This window comes from Oncorhynchus tshawytscha, linkage group LG12 (assembly GCF_018296145.1).
Source record: "Oncorhynchus tshawytscha isolate Ot180627B linkage group LG12, Otsh_v2.0, whole genome shotgun sequence".
Classification (NCBI taxonomy): domain Eukaryota; kingdom Metazoa; phylum Chordata; class Actinopteri; order Salmoniformes; family Salmonidae; genus Oncorhynchus; species Oncorhynchus tshawytscha.
The window spans coordinates 3,986,764-4,006,449 of NC_056440.1; the positions used below are offsets into that span (position 1 = coordinate 3,986,764).

Below are 19,686 nucleotides of genomic sequence, written 5' to 3' on the forward strand. Positions count from 1 at the left end.
CTCTCTCTCTCTTAAATTAGCCCAGCATCTATAATGCTACTCTCTCTCCTAAACTAGTCCAACAGCGATGTTCTACTCTCGCTCCTAAACTAGTCCAACAGCTTTGTTCTACTCTCTCTCCTAAACTAGTCCAACAGCTTTGTTCTACTCTCTCTCCTAAACTAGTCCAACAGCTTTGTTCTACTCTCTCTCCTAAACTAGTCCAACAGCTTTGTTCTACTCTCTCTCTAAACTAGTCCAACAGCTTTGTTCTACTCTCTCTCCTAAACTAGTCCAACAGCTATGTTCCTTCCCATTCCTCTGTCATTCTCTCCTGTTGTCTGTTTTGGTCTCTCAGGTTCATCAGCGTCCCCCTGAAATTAGATGTTCGCTAGTGTTGTCATTTTGAGCTAGTTCCAATCCTCTTGTGCAGCAGCCCATCTGCGTGTTTAACTTCCGTCTAACTTCAGGAGCAGCTGAGAAATAATTAATTCACCCACTGATAGAAGCTAGCTAGCTGTGTTGTCCGTCTGTGTTAGTTCTGTGATTTAAATGGGCCAGGGTTTATCACCAGGATGGCTGGTCATTCAGCGGTTTAGCTTGGTGGGTCACTTCCTGATGACAGGGGGCAGTTGGGAAAGTGTTGGACTACTGTAGGTTCTTCAGACTAGGTCTGGGACAAGCCGTTGAGTTTCATACTGTATGCATTATGTATTTGCAGTAAATATGTAGAAGTGGGTATGTGTGTGTGTGTGGGCTTGTTAGCATTGAGCAAAGTGGGTCACACACTCCCACAGCAAGCTCCTCACTATTCCCCTCCTCTCTCTCTCTCTCTCTCTCTCTCTCTCTCTCTCTCTCTCTCTGCATTCCACAGCTCCTGTTGAAGTAGCTGTGTGTGTCTGACATATCAGTCATTGTACTTACCTTCCTGCCACTGTCTCCAGGGGGGACTGTAAACCATGTTCTGCAGTGGTCTAGTGTGTGTGTGTGTAGGTGCTCATGCTCCCATTGACCAGGCGTGAGAGCCGCAGTCCTACTATCATAACTTAACCCGTAACTGACTATCGTTAATAGGCTTTAGTCACACAGGCTCCATTTTGAAAGGAAAGCGAGGCTCTCTCCCTCTCGGGTTGAACTGACTGTCAGATCCTTTTTTTTTAAATGGCAGAGGCTTAGTGTTGTCTGAAGAGAGGAAGAGAAAAGAAAACAAGAGGGAGGAGCGGGAATTAGTTGGGCTTGATGGATTGTGCGTACACACACACACACACACACTACACAGTTGTGACTCCACTTGAGCTGTGGAGAGAGAGGGAGGGAAGGAAGGAAGAGAATAAGAGAGGTGTTGAGGGATTTGTCAAAACCCTTAGCAGTCATCATTATGATAGCTAGTCAGGCAGGAGGCAGTGTGTGTGTGTGTGTGTGTGTGTGTGTGTGTGTGTGTGTGTGCCTGACTAGCTTAAAAGTGTGTTGATTATGAAGAATTATATCAAGTTTTTTTTACTCCGCAAGGAACTCAAACATGATCACACATTAGCAGACACTGTCGGTTACAAGAATCTGCTATTCAAACGGTGTTAATTCCACAAGGGTACAGAGTTCTTCAGAGTCCGGTCCTTACACTTCTCCTTTTACATGCTCATGACGTCTGTTTGAAGATGGTACATGATAGGGATGATTAGTGTTGCGTTCCCTAAAGACTAAACCCTATATACACTACCGTTCAAAAGTTTGGGGTCACTGTTTTCCATGAAAACAGACATGAAATGAGTTGCATAATGAATAGGAAATATAGTCAAGACGTTGACAAGGTTATTAATCATGATTTTTTAAAAACATTTCGATAATACTTGTGTCTTTCAAACTTTGTTTTTGTCAAAGAATCCTTCATATGCAGCAATTACAGTGCCTTGCGGAAGTATTCGGCCCCCTTGAACTTTGCGACCTTTTGCCACATTTCAGGCTTCAAACATAAAGATATAAAACTGTATTTTTTTGTGAAGAATCAACAACAAGTGGGACACAATCATGAAGTGGAACGACATTTATTGGATATTTCAAACTTTTTTAACAACTCAAAAACGGAAAAATTGGGCGTGCAAAATTATTCAGCCCCCCTTAAGTTAATACTTTGTAGTGCCACCTTTTGCTGCGATTACAGCTGTAAGTCGCTTGGGGTATGTCTCTATCAGTTTTGCACATCGAGAGACTGACATTTTTTCCCATTCCTCCTTGCAAAACAGCTCGAGCTCAGTGAGGTTGGATGGAGAATACCAGCTGACTGCTTCTTCCCTAAATAGTTATTGCATAGTTTGGAGCTGTGCTTTGGGTCATTGTCCTGTTGTAGGAGGAAATTGGCTCCAATTAATCACCGTCCATAGGGTACGGCATGGCGTTGCAAAATGGAGTGATAGCCTACCTTCTTCAAGATCCCTTTTACCCTGTACAAATCTCCCACTTTACCATCACCAAAGCACCAACACATTGCCTCCCCATCACATTGCCTCCCCCAGACCATCACATTGCCTCCCCCAGACCATCACATTGCCTCCCCCAGACCATCACATTGCCTCCCCCAGACCATCACATTGCCTCCACCAGACCAACACATTGCCTCCCCCAGACCATCACATTGCCTCCCCATCACATTGCCTCCCCCAGACCATCACATTGCCTCCCCCAGACCAACACATTGCCTCCCCCAGACCAACACATTGCCTCCCCCAGACCAACACATTGCCTCCCCCAGACAAACACATTGCCTCCCCCAGACCAACACATTGCCTCCCCCAGACCATTACATTGCCTCCCCCAGACCATCACATTGCCTCCCCATTACATTGCCTCCCCCAGACCATCACATTGCCTCCCCCAGACCAACACATTGCCTCCCCCAGACCAACACATTGCCTCCCCCAGACCATCACATTGCCTCCCCCAGACCATCACATTGCCTCCCCCAGACCATCACATTGCCTCCACCAGACCAACACATTGCCTCCCCCAGACCATCACATTGCCTCCCCCAGACCATCACATTGCCTCCCCAGACCAACACATTGCCTCCCCCAGACCAACACATTGCCTCCCCCAGACCAACACATTGCCTCCCCCAGACCAACACATTGCCTCCCCCAGACCAACACATTGCCTCCCCCAGACCAACACATTTCCTCCCCCAGACCAACACATTGCCTCCCCAGACCAACACATTGCCTCCCCCAGACCAACACATTGCCTCCCCCAGACCAACACATTGCCTCCCCCATGCTTGACAGATGGCGTCAAGTACTAAACTCTTTAAACAAAAATCTGCGTCTCACGAATGATCCGAACACCTCAAACTTAGATTCGTCTGTCCATAACACTTTTTTTTCTCCTATCTTCCTCTGTCCATTCTTTTGCCCATCTTATTCTTTTCTTTTAATTGGCCAGTCTGAGATATTGGCCAGTCTGAGATATTGGCCAGTCTGAGATATTGGCCAGTCTGAGATATTGGCCAGTCTGAGATATTGGCCAGTGTGAGATATTTTCTTTGCTGTTTCACTGTTGATGTTGAGACCGGTGATATGCGGGTACTATTTAATGAAGCTGCCAGTTGAGGACTTGTGAAGCGTCTGTTTCTCAGACTAGATACTCTAATGTACTTGTCCTCTTGCTCAGTTGTGCACCGGGGTCTCCCACTCCTCTTTCCATTCAGACAGTTTGCGCTGTTCTGTGAAGGGAGTAGTACACAGCGTTGAACGAGATCTTCAGTTTCTTGGCAATTTCTCACATGGAATAGCCTTTTATTTTTCAAAACAAGAATATAATGATGAGTGTCAGAAGAAAGTTATTTGTTTTTGGCCATTTTGAGCCTGTAATTGAACCCACAAGGGGGGGGGGGGGAGAGGGGGGGGAGGGGGGGGGAGAGGGGGAGAGAGAGAGGGGGGGGAGGGAGGGGGGGAGAGAGAGAGGGGGAGAGAGAAGGGAGAGAGAGAGAGAGAGAGGGGGAGAGAGAGAGAAGGGAGAGAGAGAGAGAGAGAGAGAGAGAGAGGGGGAGAGGGGGAGGGAGAGAGGGAGAGAGGGGAGGGAGAGGGGAGAGAGAGAGAGAGAGGGGGAGAGAGAGAGAGAGAGAGAGAGAGAGAAGAGAGGGAGAGAGGGAGAGAGGGAGAGAGGGAGAGAGAGGGAGAGAGACCAGAACGGAATGGAGAAAAGAGTGAAAGAGTGATAATAAATAGAGAGAGGGTAGAGGGAAAGAGGAGAAAGAGGAGAAAGCTTTTGAGAAGAGGACAGTGAAAGATAAAAAGAGAAAGGCCAGAGAGAGATGGGGGGGTTTAAAGCGATTTAGTCAGTTAGTTTTTTAAGTCCAGTCCAGTAATGCTGTGGGCTGCATGGTCATTGACCCGTGTTTTCTCTGAACCCTAGACGTTGTGTCGCTCGGCCCCATACAGGAACTTGTTTCCAGCAGGCCATGCTTCATCTGACACACCCAGGCGCGCACACACGCGCACACGTCAGTAAACAAAGTCAACAAACTATTCCTAGAAACGAACAAGTAAAAGTGGCTTTACATTCCTTCCCCCCCTTTTGTGTCCTTTTTCCCTTTCATGGCTGTCTTTCTTTTTCCCTCAAATATGTCTCCCTCTCGCTTTCTGCCTTCCTGTCTGTCTGACTCCCTGCCTGCCTGTCTGTCTGACTCCCTGCCTGTCTGTCTGACTCCCTGCCTGTCTATCTCTGTCTGTCTGTCTGTCTCCTTGCCTGCGTCCTCCTCTCTGTCTGTGGAGTAGCTTGCCAAAGGCAATGAGGCTGGGTTCTGAATGTATATTTTGGTTCTCATTTGGATGGTTTCAGAGTCCTGTGCAAGCTGTAGGAGCTGTAGGAGCTGTATGAGCTGTAGGAGTATGAGCTGTAGGAGCTGTATGAGCTGTAGGAGTATGAGCTGTAGGAGTATGAGCTGTAGGAGTATGAGCTGCAGGAGTATGAGCTGTATGAGCTGTAGGAGTATGAGCTGTAGGAGCTGTAGGAGCTGTAGGAGTATGAGCTGTAGGAGCTGTAGGAGCTGTAGGAGCTGTAGGAGTATGAGCTGTAGGAGCTGTATGAGCTCTAGGAGTATGAGCCGTAGGAGCTGTATGAGCTGTAGGAGCTGTATGAGCTGTAGGAGCTGTGAGCTGTAGGAGCTGTAGGAGCTGTAGGAGTGAGCTGTAGGAGTATGAGCTGTATGAGCTGTAGGAGTATGAGCTGTAGGAGTATGAGCTGTATGAGCTGTAGGAGTATGAGCTGTAGGAGCTGTATGAGCTGTAGGAGTATGAGCTGTAGGAGCTGTATGAGCTGTAGGAGTATGAGCTGTAGGAGCTGTATGAGCTGTAGGAGCTGTATGAGCTGTAGGAGTATGAGCTGTAGGAGCTGTATGAGCTGTAGGAGTATGAGCTGTAGGAGTATGAGCTGTATGAGCTGTAGGAGTATGAGCTGTAGGAGCTGTAGGAGCTGTAGGAGTATGAGCTGTAGGAGTATGAGCTGTAGGAGCTGTATGAGCTGTAGGAGTATGAGCTGTTGGAGCTGTAGGAGTATGAGCTGTAGGAGCTGTAGGAGTATGAGCTGTAGGAGCTGTAGGAGCTATGAGCTGTAGGAGCTGTATGAGCTGTAGGAGTATGAGCTGTAGGAGTATGAGCTGTAGGAGTATGAGCTGTAGGAGCTGTAGCTGTATGAGCTGTAGGAGCATGAGCTGTAGGAGCTGTAGGAGCTGTAGGAGCTGTATGAGCTGTAGGAGTATGAGCTGTAGGAGTATGAGCTGTAGGAGTATGAGCTGTAGGAGTATGAGCTGAGCTGTAGGAGCATGAGCTGTAGGAGCTGTAGGAGCTGTAGGAGTATGAGCTGTAGGAGCTGTAGGAGCTGTAGGAGTATGAGCTGTAGGAGCTGTATGAGCTGTAGGAGTATGAGCTGTAGGAGCTGTATGAGCTGTAGGAGCTGTATGAGCTGTAGGAGTATGAGCTGTAGGAGCTGTATGAGCTGTAGGAGTATGAGCTGTAGGAGTATGAGCTGTATGAGCTGTAGGAGTATGAGCTGTAGGAGCTGTAGGAGCTGTAGGAGTACGAGCTGTAGGAGCTGTAGGAGCTGTAGGAGTATGAGCTGTAGGAGCTGTATGAGCTGTAGAGTATGAGCTGTAGGAGCTGTATGAGCTGTAGGAGTATGAGCTGTAGGAGCTGTAGGAGTATGAGCTGTAGGAGCTGTATGAGCTGTAGGAGTATGAGCTGTAGGAGCTGTAGCTGTAGGAGTATGAGCTGTAGGAGTATGAGCTGTAGGAGTATGAGCTGTAGGAGTATGAGCTGTAGGAGCTGTAGGAGTATGAGCTGTAGGAGTATGAGCTGTAGGAGTATGAGCTGTAGGAGCTGTATGAGCTGTAGGAGTAGGAGCTGTAGGAGCTGTAGGAGCTGTAGCTGTAGGAGTAGGAGCTGTAGGAGCTGTATGAGTATGAGCTGTAGGAGCTGTATGAGCTGTAGGAGTATGAGCTGTAGGAGTATGAGCTGTAGGAGTATGAGCTGTAGGAGCTGTAGGAGCTGTAGGAGTATGAGCTGTAGGAGCTGTATGAGCTGTAGGAGTATGAGCTGTAGGAGCTGTATGAGCTGTAGGAGTATGAGCTGTAGGAGCTGTATGAGCTGTAGGAGTATGAGCTGTAGGAGCTGTATGAGCTGTAGGAGCTGTATGAGCTGTAGGAGTATGAGCTGTAGGAGCTGTATGAGCTGTAGGAGTATGAGCTGTAGGAGTATGAGCTGTATGAGCTGTAGGAGTATGAGCTGTAGGAGCTGTAGGAGCTGTAGGAGTATGAGCTGTAGGAGCTGTAGGAGTATGAGCTGTAGGAGCTGTATGAGCTGTAGGAGTATGAGCTGTAGGAGTATGAGCTGTATGAGCTGTAGGAGTATGAGCTGTAGGAGCTGTAGGAGCTGTAGGAGTATGAGCTGTAGGAGCTGTAGGAGCTGTAGGAGTATGAGCTGTAGGAGCTGTATGAGCTGTAGGAGTATGACCTGTAGGAGCTGTAGGGTCTGTAGTAGCTGCAGGAGTATGAGCTGTAAGAGCTTTAGGAGTATGAGCTTTAGGAGTATGAGCTGTAGGAGCTGTAGGAGTATGAGCTGTAGGATCTGTAGTAGCTGTAGGAGTATGAGCTGTAGGATCTGTAGGAGTATGAGCTGTAGGATCTGTAGTAGATGTAGGAGTATGATCTGTAGGAGCTTTAGGAGTATGAGCTTCAGGATCTGTAGTAGATGTATGAGTTGTAGGAGCTGTAGGAGTATGAGCTGTAGGAGTAGGATCTGCAGGAGTAGGAGCTGTAGGAGTATGAGCGGTTGGAGCTTTCGGAGTATAAGCTGTAGGAGGTATAGGAGCTGTAGGAGTAGGAGCTGTAGGAGATTTAGGAGTTGTAGGAGCTATATGAACTGTAGGAACTGTAGGTGTATGAGCTGTAGGAGCTGTAGGAGCTGTTGGAGCTGTAGGATCTGTAGGAACTGTAGGAGTAGGAGCTGTCGGATCTGTCAGAACTGTAGGAGATCATACTGCTCATACTCAGACTGTAAACTGATGACTGTGTCGGCGAACAGCGGAAGTAACATAGGAGCTGTAGTATCCCCTTTATAGATATAGATTTATATACAGTGCATTCTGAAAGTATTCAGACCCCTTGACTTTTTCCACATTTTGTTACGTTACAGCCTTATTCTAAAATGAATAAAACAATATAGATATCCTCATCAATCTACACACAATACCCCATAATGACTAAGCAAACACAGGTTTTTAGAAATATTTGCAAATGTATTAAAAATTAAAAACAGAAATATCACATTTATGTATGTATTCTGACCTTGATCCTACTCAGTACTTTGTTGAAGCACCTTTGGCAGCGATTACAGCCTTGAGTCTTCGTGGGAATGACGCTACAAGCTTGGTATACCTTTATTTGGGGAATTTTTCCCATTCTTCTCTGCAGATCATCTCAAGTTGCCAACAGCATGCTTCACCGTAGGGATGGTGCCAGGTTTCCCCCAGACTTGACTCTTGGCATTCAAGACAAATTATTAAATCTTGGTTTCATCAGACCAGAGAATCTTGTTTCTCATGGTCTGAGAATCCTTCAGCTGACTTTTGGCAAACTCCAAGTGGGCTGTCATGTGCCTTTTACTGAGGAGTGGCTTCTGTCTGGCCACTCTACCATTAAGGCTTGGTTTGTGGAGTGCTGCAGATATCGAGTATTGACAACAGGGGAGGGTTCTAGAGTATTGACAACAGAGGGTTCTAGACTATTCAAAACAAGGGAGGGTTCTAGACGATTCAAAACAGGGGGGATGCTAGAGTATTGACAACAGGTGAGAATGCTAGAGTATTGACAGCAGGGGAGGATGCTAGAGTATTGACAACAGGGGAGGGTTCTAGAGTATTGACAACAGGGGAGGGTTCTAGAGTATTGACAACAGGGGAGGGTTCTAGAGTATTGACAACAGGGGAGGGTTCTAGAGTATTGACAACAGGGGAGGGTTCTAGAGTATTGACAACAGGGGAGGGTTCTAGAGTATTGACAACAGGTGAGGGTTCTAGAGTATTGACAACAGGGGAGAATGCTAGAGTATTGACAACAGGTGAGGGTTCTAGAGTATTGACAACAGGGGAGGGTTCTAGAGTATTGACAACAGGGATCCAATCATTTTTATCCCATCTTTTTTATATATTTGTATTACTTGTTATACAAAATATTGTTCTCTGAGCAATTGTATTAGTATAAAATAATACATATTCCCATTTAAATTTTATATAGCGCAGTATTTGTATGATTGTATTATTTATCTGCGGTGTCAAAAATTATAGACCCCATTGAATATGAGTCTCTGTTTATCTATATAAATAACTAAATTAAACTTATTGAGAGACTCCACTTCAGAAAAATAACATTTATGATCAATAACATTTTTTTTCCCAATGGGCTGAATCTCAAGGGGGTGATTTTTTTCACGGTCGAAAAGTCTGAGCAGCTAAAATGAGCAACTCATTTAGATAAACCGGCCAACATGGAGGTTGTGTATTTGTGGAACTCCGGTAGCTGTTTAAGTACCTCAGTGTGTCAATGCCTGGGTAGGCCTGAAACATAACCCTCCAACCCCCCAATAGGCTGAAGCCTAGATCAACACGAGGTCCCCCAGAAATACTGTCTGAGAACCAGACGGTTAGGTTCAGAAACGGTTGTAGAAGTTGAAAGTTCTGTCAATAAAATGGTTGTAGAAGTTGAAAGATCTGTCAATTAAATGGTTGTAGAAGCTGTGAGCTGAAAGACCTGTCAATGAAATGGTTGTAGAAGCCCGCGAACTGAAAGACCTGTCAATTAAATGGTTGTAGAAGCTGTCAGCTGAAAGACCTGTCAATTAAATGGTTGTAGAAGCCTGCGAACTGAAAGACCTGTCAATTAAATGGTTGTAGAAGCCCGCGAACTGAAAGACCTGTCAATTAAATGGTTGTAGAAGCTGTGAGCTGAAAGACCTGTCAATTAAATGGTTGTAGAAGCCCGCGAACTGAAAGACCTGTCAATTAAATGGTTGTAGAAGCTGTGAGCTGAAAGACCTGTCAATTAAATGGTTGTAGAAGCCCGCGAACTGAAAGACCTGTCAATTAAATGGTTGTAGAAGCCCGCGAACTGAAAGACCTGTCAATTAAATGGTTGTAGAAGCCCGCGAACTGAAAGACCTGTCAATTAAATGGTTGTAGAAGCCCGCGAACTGAAAGACCTGTCAATTAAATGGTTGTAGAAGCCCGCGAACTGAAAGACCTGTCAATGACACTGGGGTAGAAATCAAATCAAAGTTTATTTGTCACGTGCTCCGAATACAGTGAAACACTTTACTTACAGGCTCTAACCAACAGTGCAATTTCTAAAAGGTATTAGGTGAACAATAGATAAGTAAAGACATTTAAAAAATAGTAAAAATACAGTGGAAAAATAACATTTGCCAGGCTACATACAGTAGAGAGGTTATATACAGTAGAGAGGCTATATACAGTAGAGAGGCTATATACAGTAGAGAGGCTATATACAGGAGAGAGGCTATATACAGTAGAGAGGCTACATACAGTAGAGAGGCTACATACAGTAGAGAGGCTATATACAGTAGAGAGGCTATATACAGTAGAGAGGTTATATACAGTAGAGAGGCTACATACAGTAGAGGTTATATACAGTAGAGAGGCTATATACAGTAGAGAGGTTATATACAGTAGAGAGGCTTATATACAGTAGTAGAGAGGTTATATACAGTAGAGAGGCTACATACAGTAGAGAGGTTATATACAGTAGAGAGGCTATATACAGTAGAGGCTATATAGAGAGGCTACATACAGTAGAGGGGCTATATACAGTAGAGGGTTATATACAGTAGAGGGCTATATACAGTAGAGGTTATATACAGTAGAGAGGCTACATACAGTAGAGAGGTTATATACAGTAGAGAGGCTATATACAGTAGAGAGGCTATATACAGTAGAGAGGGCTTATATACAGTAGAGGCTACATACAGTAGAGAGGCTACATACAGTAGAGAGGCTACATACAGTAGAGAGGCTATATACAGTAGAGAGGCTATATACAGTAGAGAGGCTATATACAGTAGAGAGGCTATATACAGTAGAGAGGCTATATACAGTAGAGAGGTTATATACAGTAGAGAGGCTATATACAGTAGAGGCTATATACAGTAGAGAGGCTATATACAGTAGAGAGGTTATATACAGTAGAGGCTATATACAGTAGAGAGGTTATATACAGTAGAGAGGCTATATACAGTAGAGAGGCTATATACAGTAGAGAGGTTATATACAGTAGAGAGGCTATATACAGTAGAGAGGTTATATACAGTAGAGAGGCTATATACAGTAGAGAGGATATATACAGTAGAGAGGCTATATACAGTAGAGAGGTTATATACAGTAGAGAGGCTATATACAGTAGAGAGGTTATATACAGTAGAGAGGCTATATACAGTAGAGAGGTTATATACAGTAGAGAGGCTATATACAGTAGAGAGGCTATATAGTAGAGAGGCTATATACAGTAGAGGCTATATACAGTAGAGAGGTTATATACAGTAGAGAGGTTATATACAGTAGAGAGGCTATATACAGTAGAGGCTATATACAGTAGAGAGGCTATATACAGTAGAGAGGCTATATACAGTAGAGAGGCTATATACAGTAGAGAGGCTATATACAGTAGAGAGGCTATATACAGTAGAGAGGTTATATACAGTAGAGGCTATATACAGTAGAGAGGTTATATACAGTAGAGAGGTTATATACAGTAGAGAGGTATATATACAGTAGAGAGGTTATATACAGTAGAGAGGCTACATTATATACAGTAGAGAGGCTATATACAGTAGAGAGGCTATATACAGTAGAGAGCTATATACAGGAGAGGCTATATACAGTAGAGAGGCTATATACAGTAGAGAGGTTATATACAGTAGAGAGGCTATATACAGTAGAGAGGCTACATACAGTAGAGAGGCTACATACAGTAGAGAGGTTATATACAGTATAGAGGCTATATACAGTAGAGAGGCTATATACAGTAGAGAGGCTATATACAGTAGAGAGGCTACATACAGTAGAGAGGCTACATACAGTAGAGAGGTTATATACAGTATAGAGGCTATATACAGGAGAGGCTATATACAGTAGAGAGGCTACATACAGTAGAGAGGTTATACAGTAGAGAGGCTATAGACAGTAGAGAGGCTATATACAGTAGAGAGGCTACATACAGTAGAGGCTATATACAGTAGAGAGAGCTATATACAGTAGAGAGGCTACATACAGTAGAGGCTATATACAGTAGAGAGGCTACATACAGTAGAGAGGCTATATACAGTAGAGAGGCTATATACAGTAGAGAGGTTATATACAGTATATACAGTAGAGGCTATATACAGTAGAGAGGTTATATAGAGTATATACAGGCTATATACAGGAGAGGCTATATACAGTAGAGAGGCTTATATACAGTAGTAGAGAGGCTATACAGTAGAGAGGCTATATACAGTAGAGAGGCTACATAGTAGAGAGGCTATATACAGTAGAGAGTCTACATACAGTAGAGAGGTTATATACAGTAGAGAGGCTACATACAGTAGAGAGGCTACATACAGTAGAGAGGTTATATACAGTAGAGAGGTTATATACAGTATAGAGGCTATATACAGGAGAGGCTATATGCAGTAGAGAGGCTATATACAGTAGAGAGGCTATATACAGTAGAGAGGTTATATACAGTATAGAGGCTATATACAGGAGAGGCTATATACAGTAGAGAGGCTATATACAGTAGAGAGGCTATATACAGTAGAGAGGCTATATACAGGCACCGGTTAGTCAGGCTCATTTAGGTAGTATGAACATGGAGATATGGTTAAAGTGACTATGCATGCACAACACAAATAGTCCAGGTAGCCATTTGATTACCTGTTCAGGAGTCTTATGATTTGGGGGTAAAAACTGTTTTTGTCCTAGACTTGGCACTCTGGTACCGCTTGCAATGCGGTAGTAGAGAGAACAGTCTATGACTGGGGTGGCTGGGGTCTTTGACAATTTTTAGGACCTTCCTCTGACACCATCTGGTATAGAGGTCCTGGATGGCAGGTAGCTTAGCCCCAGTGATGTTCTGGGCCGTACGCACTACCCTCTGTAGTGCCTTGCGGTCGGAGGCCGAGCAGTTGCTGTACCAAGCAGTGATGCAACCGGTCAGGATGCTCTCGATGTTGCAGCTGTAGAACCTTTTGAGAATCTCAGGACCCATGCCAAATCTTTTTATTTCCCTGAGGGGGAATAGGCTTTGTCGTGCCCGTTCCCTCTTCACGACTGTCTTGGTGTGTTTGGACCATTCTAGTTTGTTGTTGATGTGGACACCAAGGAACTTGAAGCTCTCAACCTGCTCCACTGCAGCCCCGTCAATGAGAATGGGGGCGTGCTCTGTCATCCTTTTCCTGTAGTCCACATTCATCTCCTTAGTCTTGGTTATGTTGAGGGATAGGTTGTTATTCTGGCACCACCCGGCCAGGTTTCTGACCTCCTCCCTATAGGCTGTCTCGTCGTTGTCGGTGGTCAAGCCTACCACTGTTGTGTCGTCTGCAAACTTAATGATGGTGTTGGAGTCGTGCCTGGCCATGCAGTCGTGGGTGAACAGGGAGTACAGGAGGGAACTGAGCTCGCACCCCTGGGGAGCTCCAGTGTTGAGGATCAGCGTGGCAGATGTCTTGCTACCTACCTTTACCACATGGGGGCGACCCGTCAGGAAGTCCAGGATCCAGTTGCAGGGGGAGAAGCTGAACGATCTGTCAATGAAACACTTTGTTTCTGCTTTTTCAACTCTTCCTTTTAATTCACCCATCATGCTGTGCTGTAACGGTTTTCTTGCGGTGAAGGAGAGGCGGACCAAAACGCAGCGTGGTTTCTATTCATGGTTCTTTAATGAAGAAAACTATACATGAACAGACTAACAAAACAAGAAACGTGAAAACCTAAAACAGCCATATCTGGTGCAAACACAGAGACAGGAACAATCACCCACAAACACACAGTGAAACCCAGGCTACCTAAGTATGATTCTCAATCAGAGACAACTAATGACACCTGCCTCTGATTGAGAACCATACTAGGCCAAAACATAGAAATACCCAAATCATAGAAAAACAAACAGACTGCCCACCCAACTCACGCCCTGACCATACTAAATAATGACAAAACAAAGGAAATAAAGGTCAGAACGTGACAGTAACCCCCCCCCAAAGGTGCGGACTCCGGCCGCAAAACCTTAACCTATAGGGGTGGGTCTGGGTGGGTGTCTGTCCGCGGTGGCGGCTCTGGCGCGGGACGCGGACCCCACTTCCCCATCGTCTTAGTCCACCTTATTGTCCGCCTCCGTGGCTTTCTAACCATGGCCACCCTTCTCAATGACCCCACTGGACAGAGGGGCAGCTCGGGACAGAGGGGCAGCTCTGGCGCCTCTGGGCTGAGGGGCTCTGGCGCCCTCTGGGCTGAGGGGCTCTGGCGCCCTCTGGGCTGAGGGGCTCTGGCGGCCTCTGGGCTGAGGGGCTCTGGCGGCCCCTGGGCTGAGGGGCTCTGGCGGCCCCTGGCTGACTGGCGGCACTGGCGGCCCCTGGCTGACTGGCGGCACTGGCGGCCCCTGGCTGACTGGCGGCACTGGCGGCCCCTGGCTGACTGGCGGCACTGGCGGCCCCTGGCTGTCTGGCGGCACTGGCGGCCCCTGGCTGACTGGCGGCACTGGCGGCGCTGGGCAGACTGGCGGTACTGGCGGCTGGGCAGACTGGCGGCACTGGCGGCGCTGGGCAGACTGGGTGGCACTGGCGGCGCTGGGCAGACTGGCGGCACTGGCGGCGCTGGGCAGACTGGTGGCTCTGGCGGCGCTGGGCAGACGGGTGGCTCTGGCGGCACTGGGCAGACTGGCGACTCTGATGGCGCTGGGCAGACGGGTAGCTCAGATGGCGCTGGGCAGACGGGAAGCTCCGGCAACGCTGGAGAGGAAGGCTCTGGCAGCGCTGGAGAGGAAGGCTCTGGCAGCGCTGGACTGAGTAGCTCTGGCGCCTCTGGAATGAGGGGCTCTAGCGCCTCTGGACTGAGGGGCGGGAGCTCTGGCAGCGCCGAACAGGCGGGAGACTCCGGCAGCGCTGGAGAGGAGGAAGGCTCCGGCAGCGCTGGACAGGCGGGAGACTCCGGCAGCGCTGAACGGACGGGAGACTCCGGCTGCGCTGGAGAGGAGGAAGGCTCTAGCAGCGCTGGACAGGCGGGAGACTCCGGCAGCGCTGGAGAGGAGGAAGGCTCCGGCAGCGCTGGACAGGCAGGAGACTCCGGCAGCGCTGAACGGACGGGAGACTCCGGCTGCGCTGGAGAGGAGGAAGGCTCTAGCAGCGCTGGACAGGCGGGAGACTCCGGCAGCGCTGGAGAGGAGGAAGGCTCCGGCTGCACTGGAGAGGAGGAAGGCTCCGGCTGCACTGGACAGGCGGGAGCACCTGTAGGGATGAGACGGAGAGACAGCCTGGTGCGGGGGGCTGCCACCGGAGGGCTGGTGCGTGGAGGTGGTACCGGATAGACCGGACCGTGCAGGCGCACTGGAGCTCTTGAGCATCGAGCCTGCCCAACCTTACCTGGTTGAATGCTCCCGGTCGCCCTGCCAGTACGGCGAGGTGGAATAGCCCGCACTGGGCTATGTAGGCGAACCGGGGACACCGTGCGCAAGGCTGGTGCCATGTAAGCCGGCCCAAGGAGACGCACTGGGGACCAGATGCGTAGGTCCGGCTTCATGGCACTTGGCTCGATGCTCACTCTAGCCCGGCCGATACGCAGAGCTGGTATGTACCGCACCGGGCTATGCACCCGCACTGGGGACACCATGCGCTCCACCGCATAACACGGTGCCTGCCCGGTCTCTCTCACCCCCCGGTAAGCACAGGAAGTTGGCGCAGGTCTCCTACCTGGCTTCGCCACACTTCCTGTGTGCCCCCCCAATACATTTTTGGGGCTGACTCTCGGGCTTCCATCCACGCCGCCGTGCTGCCTCCTCATACCAGCGCCTCTCTGCCTTCGCCGCCTCCAGCTCTTCTTTGGGGCGGCGATATTCTCCTGGCTGTGCCCAGGGTCCTTTTCCGTCCAATTCGTCCTCCCATGTCCATTCCTCCTCGCGCTGCTCCTGCTGCCGCTTCTCCTGCTGCACCTTGGGGCGGCGACACTCCCCTGGTTTTGCCCAGGGTCCTCTCCCGTGGAGGATTTCTTCCCAAGTCCAGAAGTCTTTATTTCGCTGCTCCTGCTGCTGCCCGTTACCACGCCGCTTGGTCCTGTTGTGGTGGGTGATTCTGTAACGGTTTTCTTGCGGTGAAGGAGAGGCGGACCAAAACGCAGCGTGGTTTCTATTCATGGTTCTTTAATGAAGAAAACTATACATGAACAGACTAACAAAAACAAGAAACGTGAAAACCTAAAACAGCCATATCTGGTGCAAACACAGAGACAGGAACAATCACCCACACAGTGCAACCCAGGCTACCTAAGTATGATTCTCAATCAGAGACAACTAATGACACCTGCCTCTGATTGAGAACCATACTAGGCCAAAACATAGAAATACCCAAATCATAGAAAAACAAACAGACTGCCCACCCAACTCACGCCCTGACCATACTAAATAATGACAAAACAAAGGAAATAAAGGTCAGAACGTGACATGTGCTCAGGGCCTTCCAGTTTTTCATAAACTTTTCACACCACTTGACCACATTTTGCTGTGTTACAGCTTGAATTTAAAATAGATTAAATTGAGATTGTGTGTGTCAAAAGTGAAATAATGTTTTTAGACATTTTTACAAATGTATTTAAAATGGAAAGCTTTAATGTCTTGAGTCAGTATTCGACCCCTTTGTTATGGTAAGCTATAATATGTTCAGGAGCAAAAATGTGCTTAACAAGTCACATAATAAGTTGCATGGACTCACTGTGTATGCAATAATAGTGTATAACATGATTTCTGAATGACTACCTCATTTCTGTATCCCACACATACAATTATCTGTTAGATCCCTCAGTCGAGCAGTGAATATCAAACTAATTCAATTAAACCACAGGGACCAGGGAGGTTTTTCCAATGCCAAGAAGAATGCAAAGGGCACCAATTGGTAGATGGGTAAAAATAAAGCATACATTGAATATCCCTTTGATCATGGTGAAGATATTAACTACACTTTGGATGGTGTATCAATACACCCAGTAACTACAAAGAAACAGGCGTGATAGGAGAAAACTGAGGATGTATCAACAAAATTGCAGTTACTCCACAATACTGACATAAATGACAGAGTGAAAAGATGGAAGCCTGTACAGAATAAAAAATATTCCAACAAGGAACTAAAGTAAAACTGCAAAAAATGTGGCAAAGAAATGTACTTTATGTCCTGAATGCAAAGCGCTATGTTTCAGGCCAATCCAACACAACACCTCACTGAGTACCACTCTTCATATCTTCAAGCATGGTGGTGGCTGCATCATGTTATTGGTATGCTTGTCATCGACAAGGACTAGGGAGTTTTTTTTAGGATGAAAAGTAACTGAACAGAGCTAAGCACGGGCAAAATCCTGGAGGAAAACCTGGTTCAGTCTGCTTTCCACCAGACACTGGGAGACAAACTCACCTTTCAGCAGGACAATAACCTGAAACACAAGGCCAAATATACACTGGAGTTGCTTACCAAGACGAGATTGAATGTTCCGGAGTGGCCCAGCTACAGTTATGGCAAGACATTAAAATCGCTGTCGAGCAATGATCAACAATCAACTTGACAGAGCTTGAATAATTATTTTAAAGAATAATGTGTAAATATTGCACAATCCAGGTGTGTAAAGCTCTTAAAGAATGATCCAGAAAGACTCACAGCTGTTAACGCTTCCAAATGTGATTCTAACATGTATTGACTCAGGGGTGTGAATACTTATGTAAATGAGATATTTCTGTATTTATTTTTCAAAACATTTACAACCATCTCTAATAATATGTTTTCACTTTGACCATATGGGGTATTGTGATGTCATTAGGGGGTATTGTGATGTCATTAGGGGGTATTGTGGTGTCTTTAGGGGGTATTGTGAAGTCATTAGGGGTTATTGTGATGTCATTAGGGGTATTGTGATGTCATTAGGGGGTATTGTGGTGTCTTTAGGGGTATTGTGAAGTCATTAGGGGTTATTGTGATGTCATTAGGGGGTATTGTGAAGTCATTAGGGGTTATTGTGATGTCATTAGGGGTATTCTGAAGTCATTAGGGGTATTCTGAAGTCATTGTGAAGTCATTAGGGGTATTGTGATGTCATTAGGGGGTGTTGTGATGTCATTAGGGGGTATTGTGGTGTCTTTAGGGGGTATTGTGAAGTCATTAGGGGTTATTGTGATGTCATTAGGGGTATTGTGATGTCATTATGGGGTATTGTGATGTCATTAGGGGTATTGTGATGTCATTAGGGGTATTGTGATGTCATTAGGGGTATTGTGAAGTCATTAGGGTTATTGTGATGTCATTAGGGGTATTCTGAAGTTATTAGGGGTATTCTGAAGTCATTGTGAAGTCATTAGGGGTATTGTGATGTCATTAGGGGTATTGTGATGTCATTAGGGGTATTGTGGTGTCTTTAGGGGTATTGTGAAGTCATTAGGGGTTATTGTGATGTCATTAGGAGGTATTGTGATGTCATTATGGGGTATTGTGATGTCATTAGGGGTATTGTGATGTCATTAGGGGTATTGTGAAGTCATTAGGGGTTATTGTGATGTCATTAGGGGTATTCTGAAGTCATTAGGGGTATTCTGAAGTCATTGTGAAGTCATTAGGGGTATTGTGATGTCATTAGGGGTATTGTGAAGTCAGTAGGGGGTATTCTGAAGTCATTGTGAAGTCATTAGGGGGTATTCTGAAGTCATTAGGGGGTATTCTGAAGTCATTGTGAAGTCATTAGGGGGTATTGTGATGTCATTAGGGGGTATTGTGAAGTCATTAGGAGTTATTGTGATGTCATTAGGGGTTATTGTTAAGTCATTAGGGGTTATTGTGATGTCATTAGGAGGTTATGTGTGTAGATGGATGAGAAGAAAAACATATATTTAATCCCTTTTGATTTCGGGCTGTAACACAACACAATGTGGAATAAGTCAAGGTGTATGAATACCTTCTGAAGGTACTGTACCTAAGGAAAATGATTGAGGGGCTCTATGCAACACCCTTAAAAATGTAAGGGAAAATGATTCCTTAAGGGAAATCTTAAAGGAAAACACTTAAAAATGTTTTATGCCGAGTTCTCCTAAGAGCTAGAACTTCCCCCGTTTTGGTTTGTGAGTGTTCTAAATTCTAGAGTTCCAGAGTTCTGGAATATCAACAGTCGGGTGTTTCCATCTTGGTTTCTTCCCTGCTCGCTGTGTGAGGTCAGGCGTGTACATGTGGTGTGGTACATTCCTTCTGCTCTCAGCAAGTGTTTGGCAAGTCAGAGGAAAGTAAACAAATACCTAATACCGTCTCCATGTTGGAAACCTCTGGAAACCATTAGGTAGAAAAATGATTTCTGTTGTCTGTTATCAGCTCGTGGCAGCCCATGTACTGTTTGTAAATATTAGATATGAACCCATTCTGCATAACAGTCCAAATCCAATCCTTTTTTGTTTAAAATCCTCACATTTCTCCATCTCTCTCTCTGCTGTCTAGAACTTGACTAATTGGATTCACACTTGCACTTTTCACACTATTGTGCCAACCTAAACTGTACTGGGCTGGCTCAGATAGTTTCTTGACATGCAGCATTAATCTAGTGATGTTTCCTTCTTGCAGCTGACTGATCTGGAGAAGCTAGAGGACCGAGGCCGGGTGGAAGGACAGAAAGAAACCTGCCGCTCTCCCACATCCATGAAGTTCAGGAGCAGATCACAAGGTAGGTTAGAGAGGACAACATGGCCTGTGGAGGACAGACAGACAGACAGACAGACAGACAGACAGACAGACAGACAGACAGACAGACAGACAGACAGACAGACAGACAGACAGACAGACATACGGAGAGACAGATGGAGAGACAGACGGACAGAGGGAGAGACAGACAGACAGACAGAGGAGGGAGAGACAGACAGACAGAGGGAGACAGACAGACAGACAGACAGAC

At 46.4% G+C, this 19,686-nt stretch overlaps 1 protein-coding gene across 1 annotated transcript in view; it reads left to right on the plus strand.

Annotated features, from left to right (window-relative positions):
- The window catches only part of LOC112262507 (PDZ domain-containing protein 2), a 242,216-nt gene that overhangs the window by 135,729 nt on the left and 86,801 nt on the right, over window positions 1–19,686 (plus strand). The window contains exon 7 of the mRNA XM_042331146.1: window positions 19,359–19,458. Coding sequence (XP_042187080.1) covers window positions 19,359–19,458 — 100 coding nt within the window. The remainder of the gene's footprint in view (window positions 1–19,358; window positions 19,459–19,686) is intronic.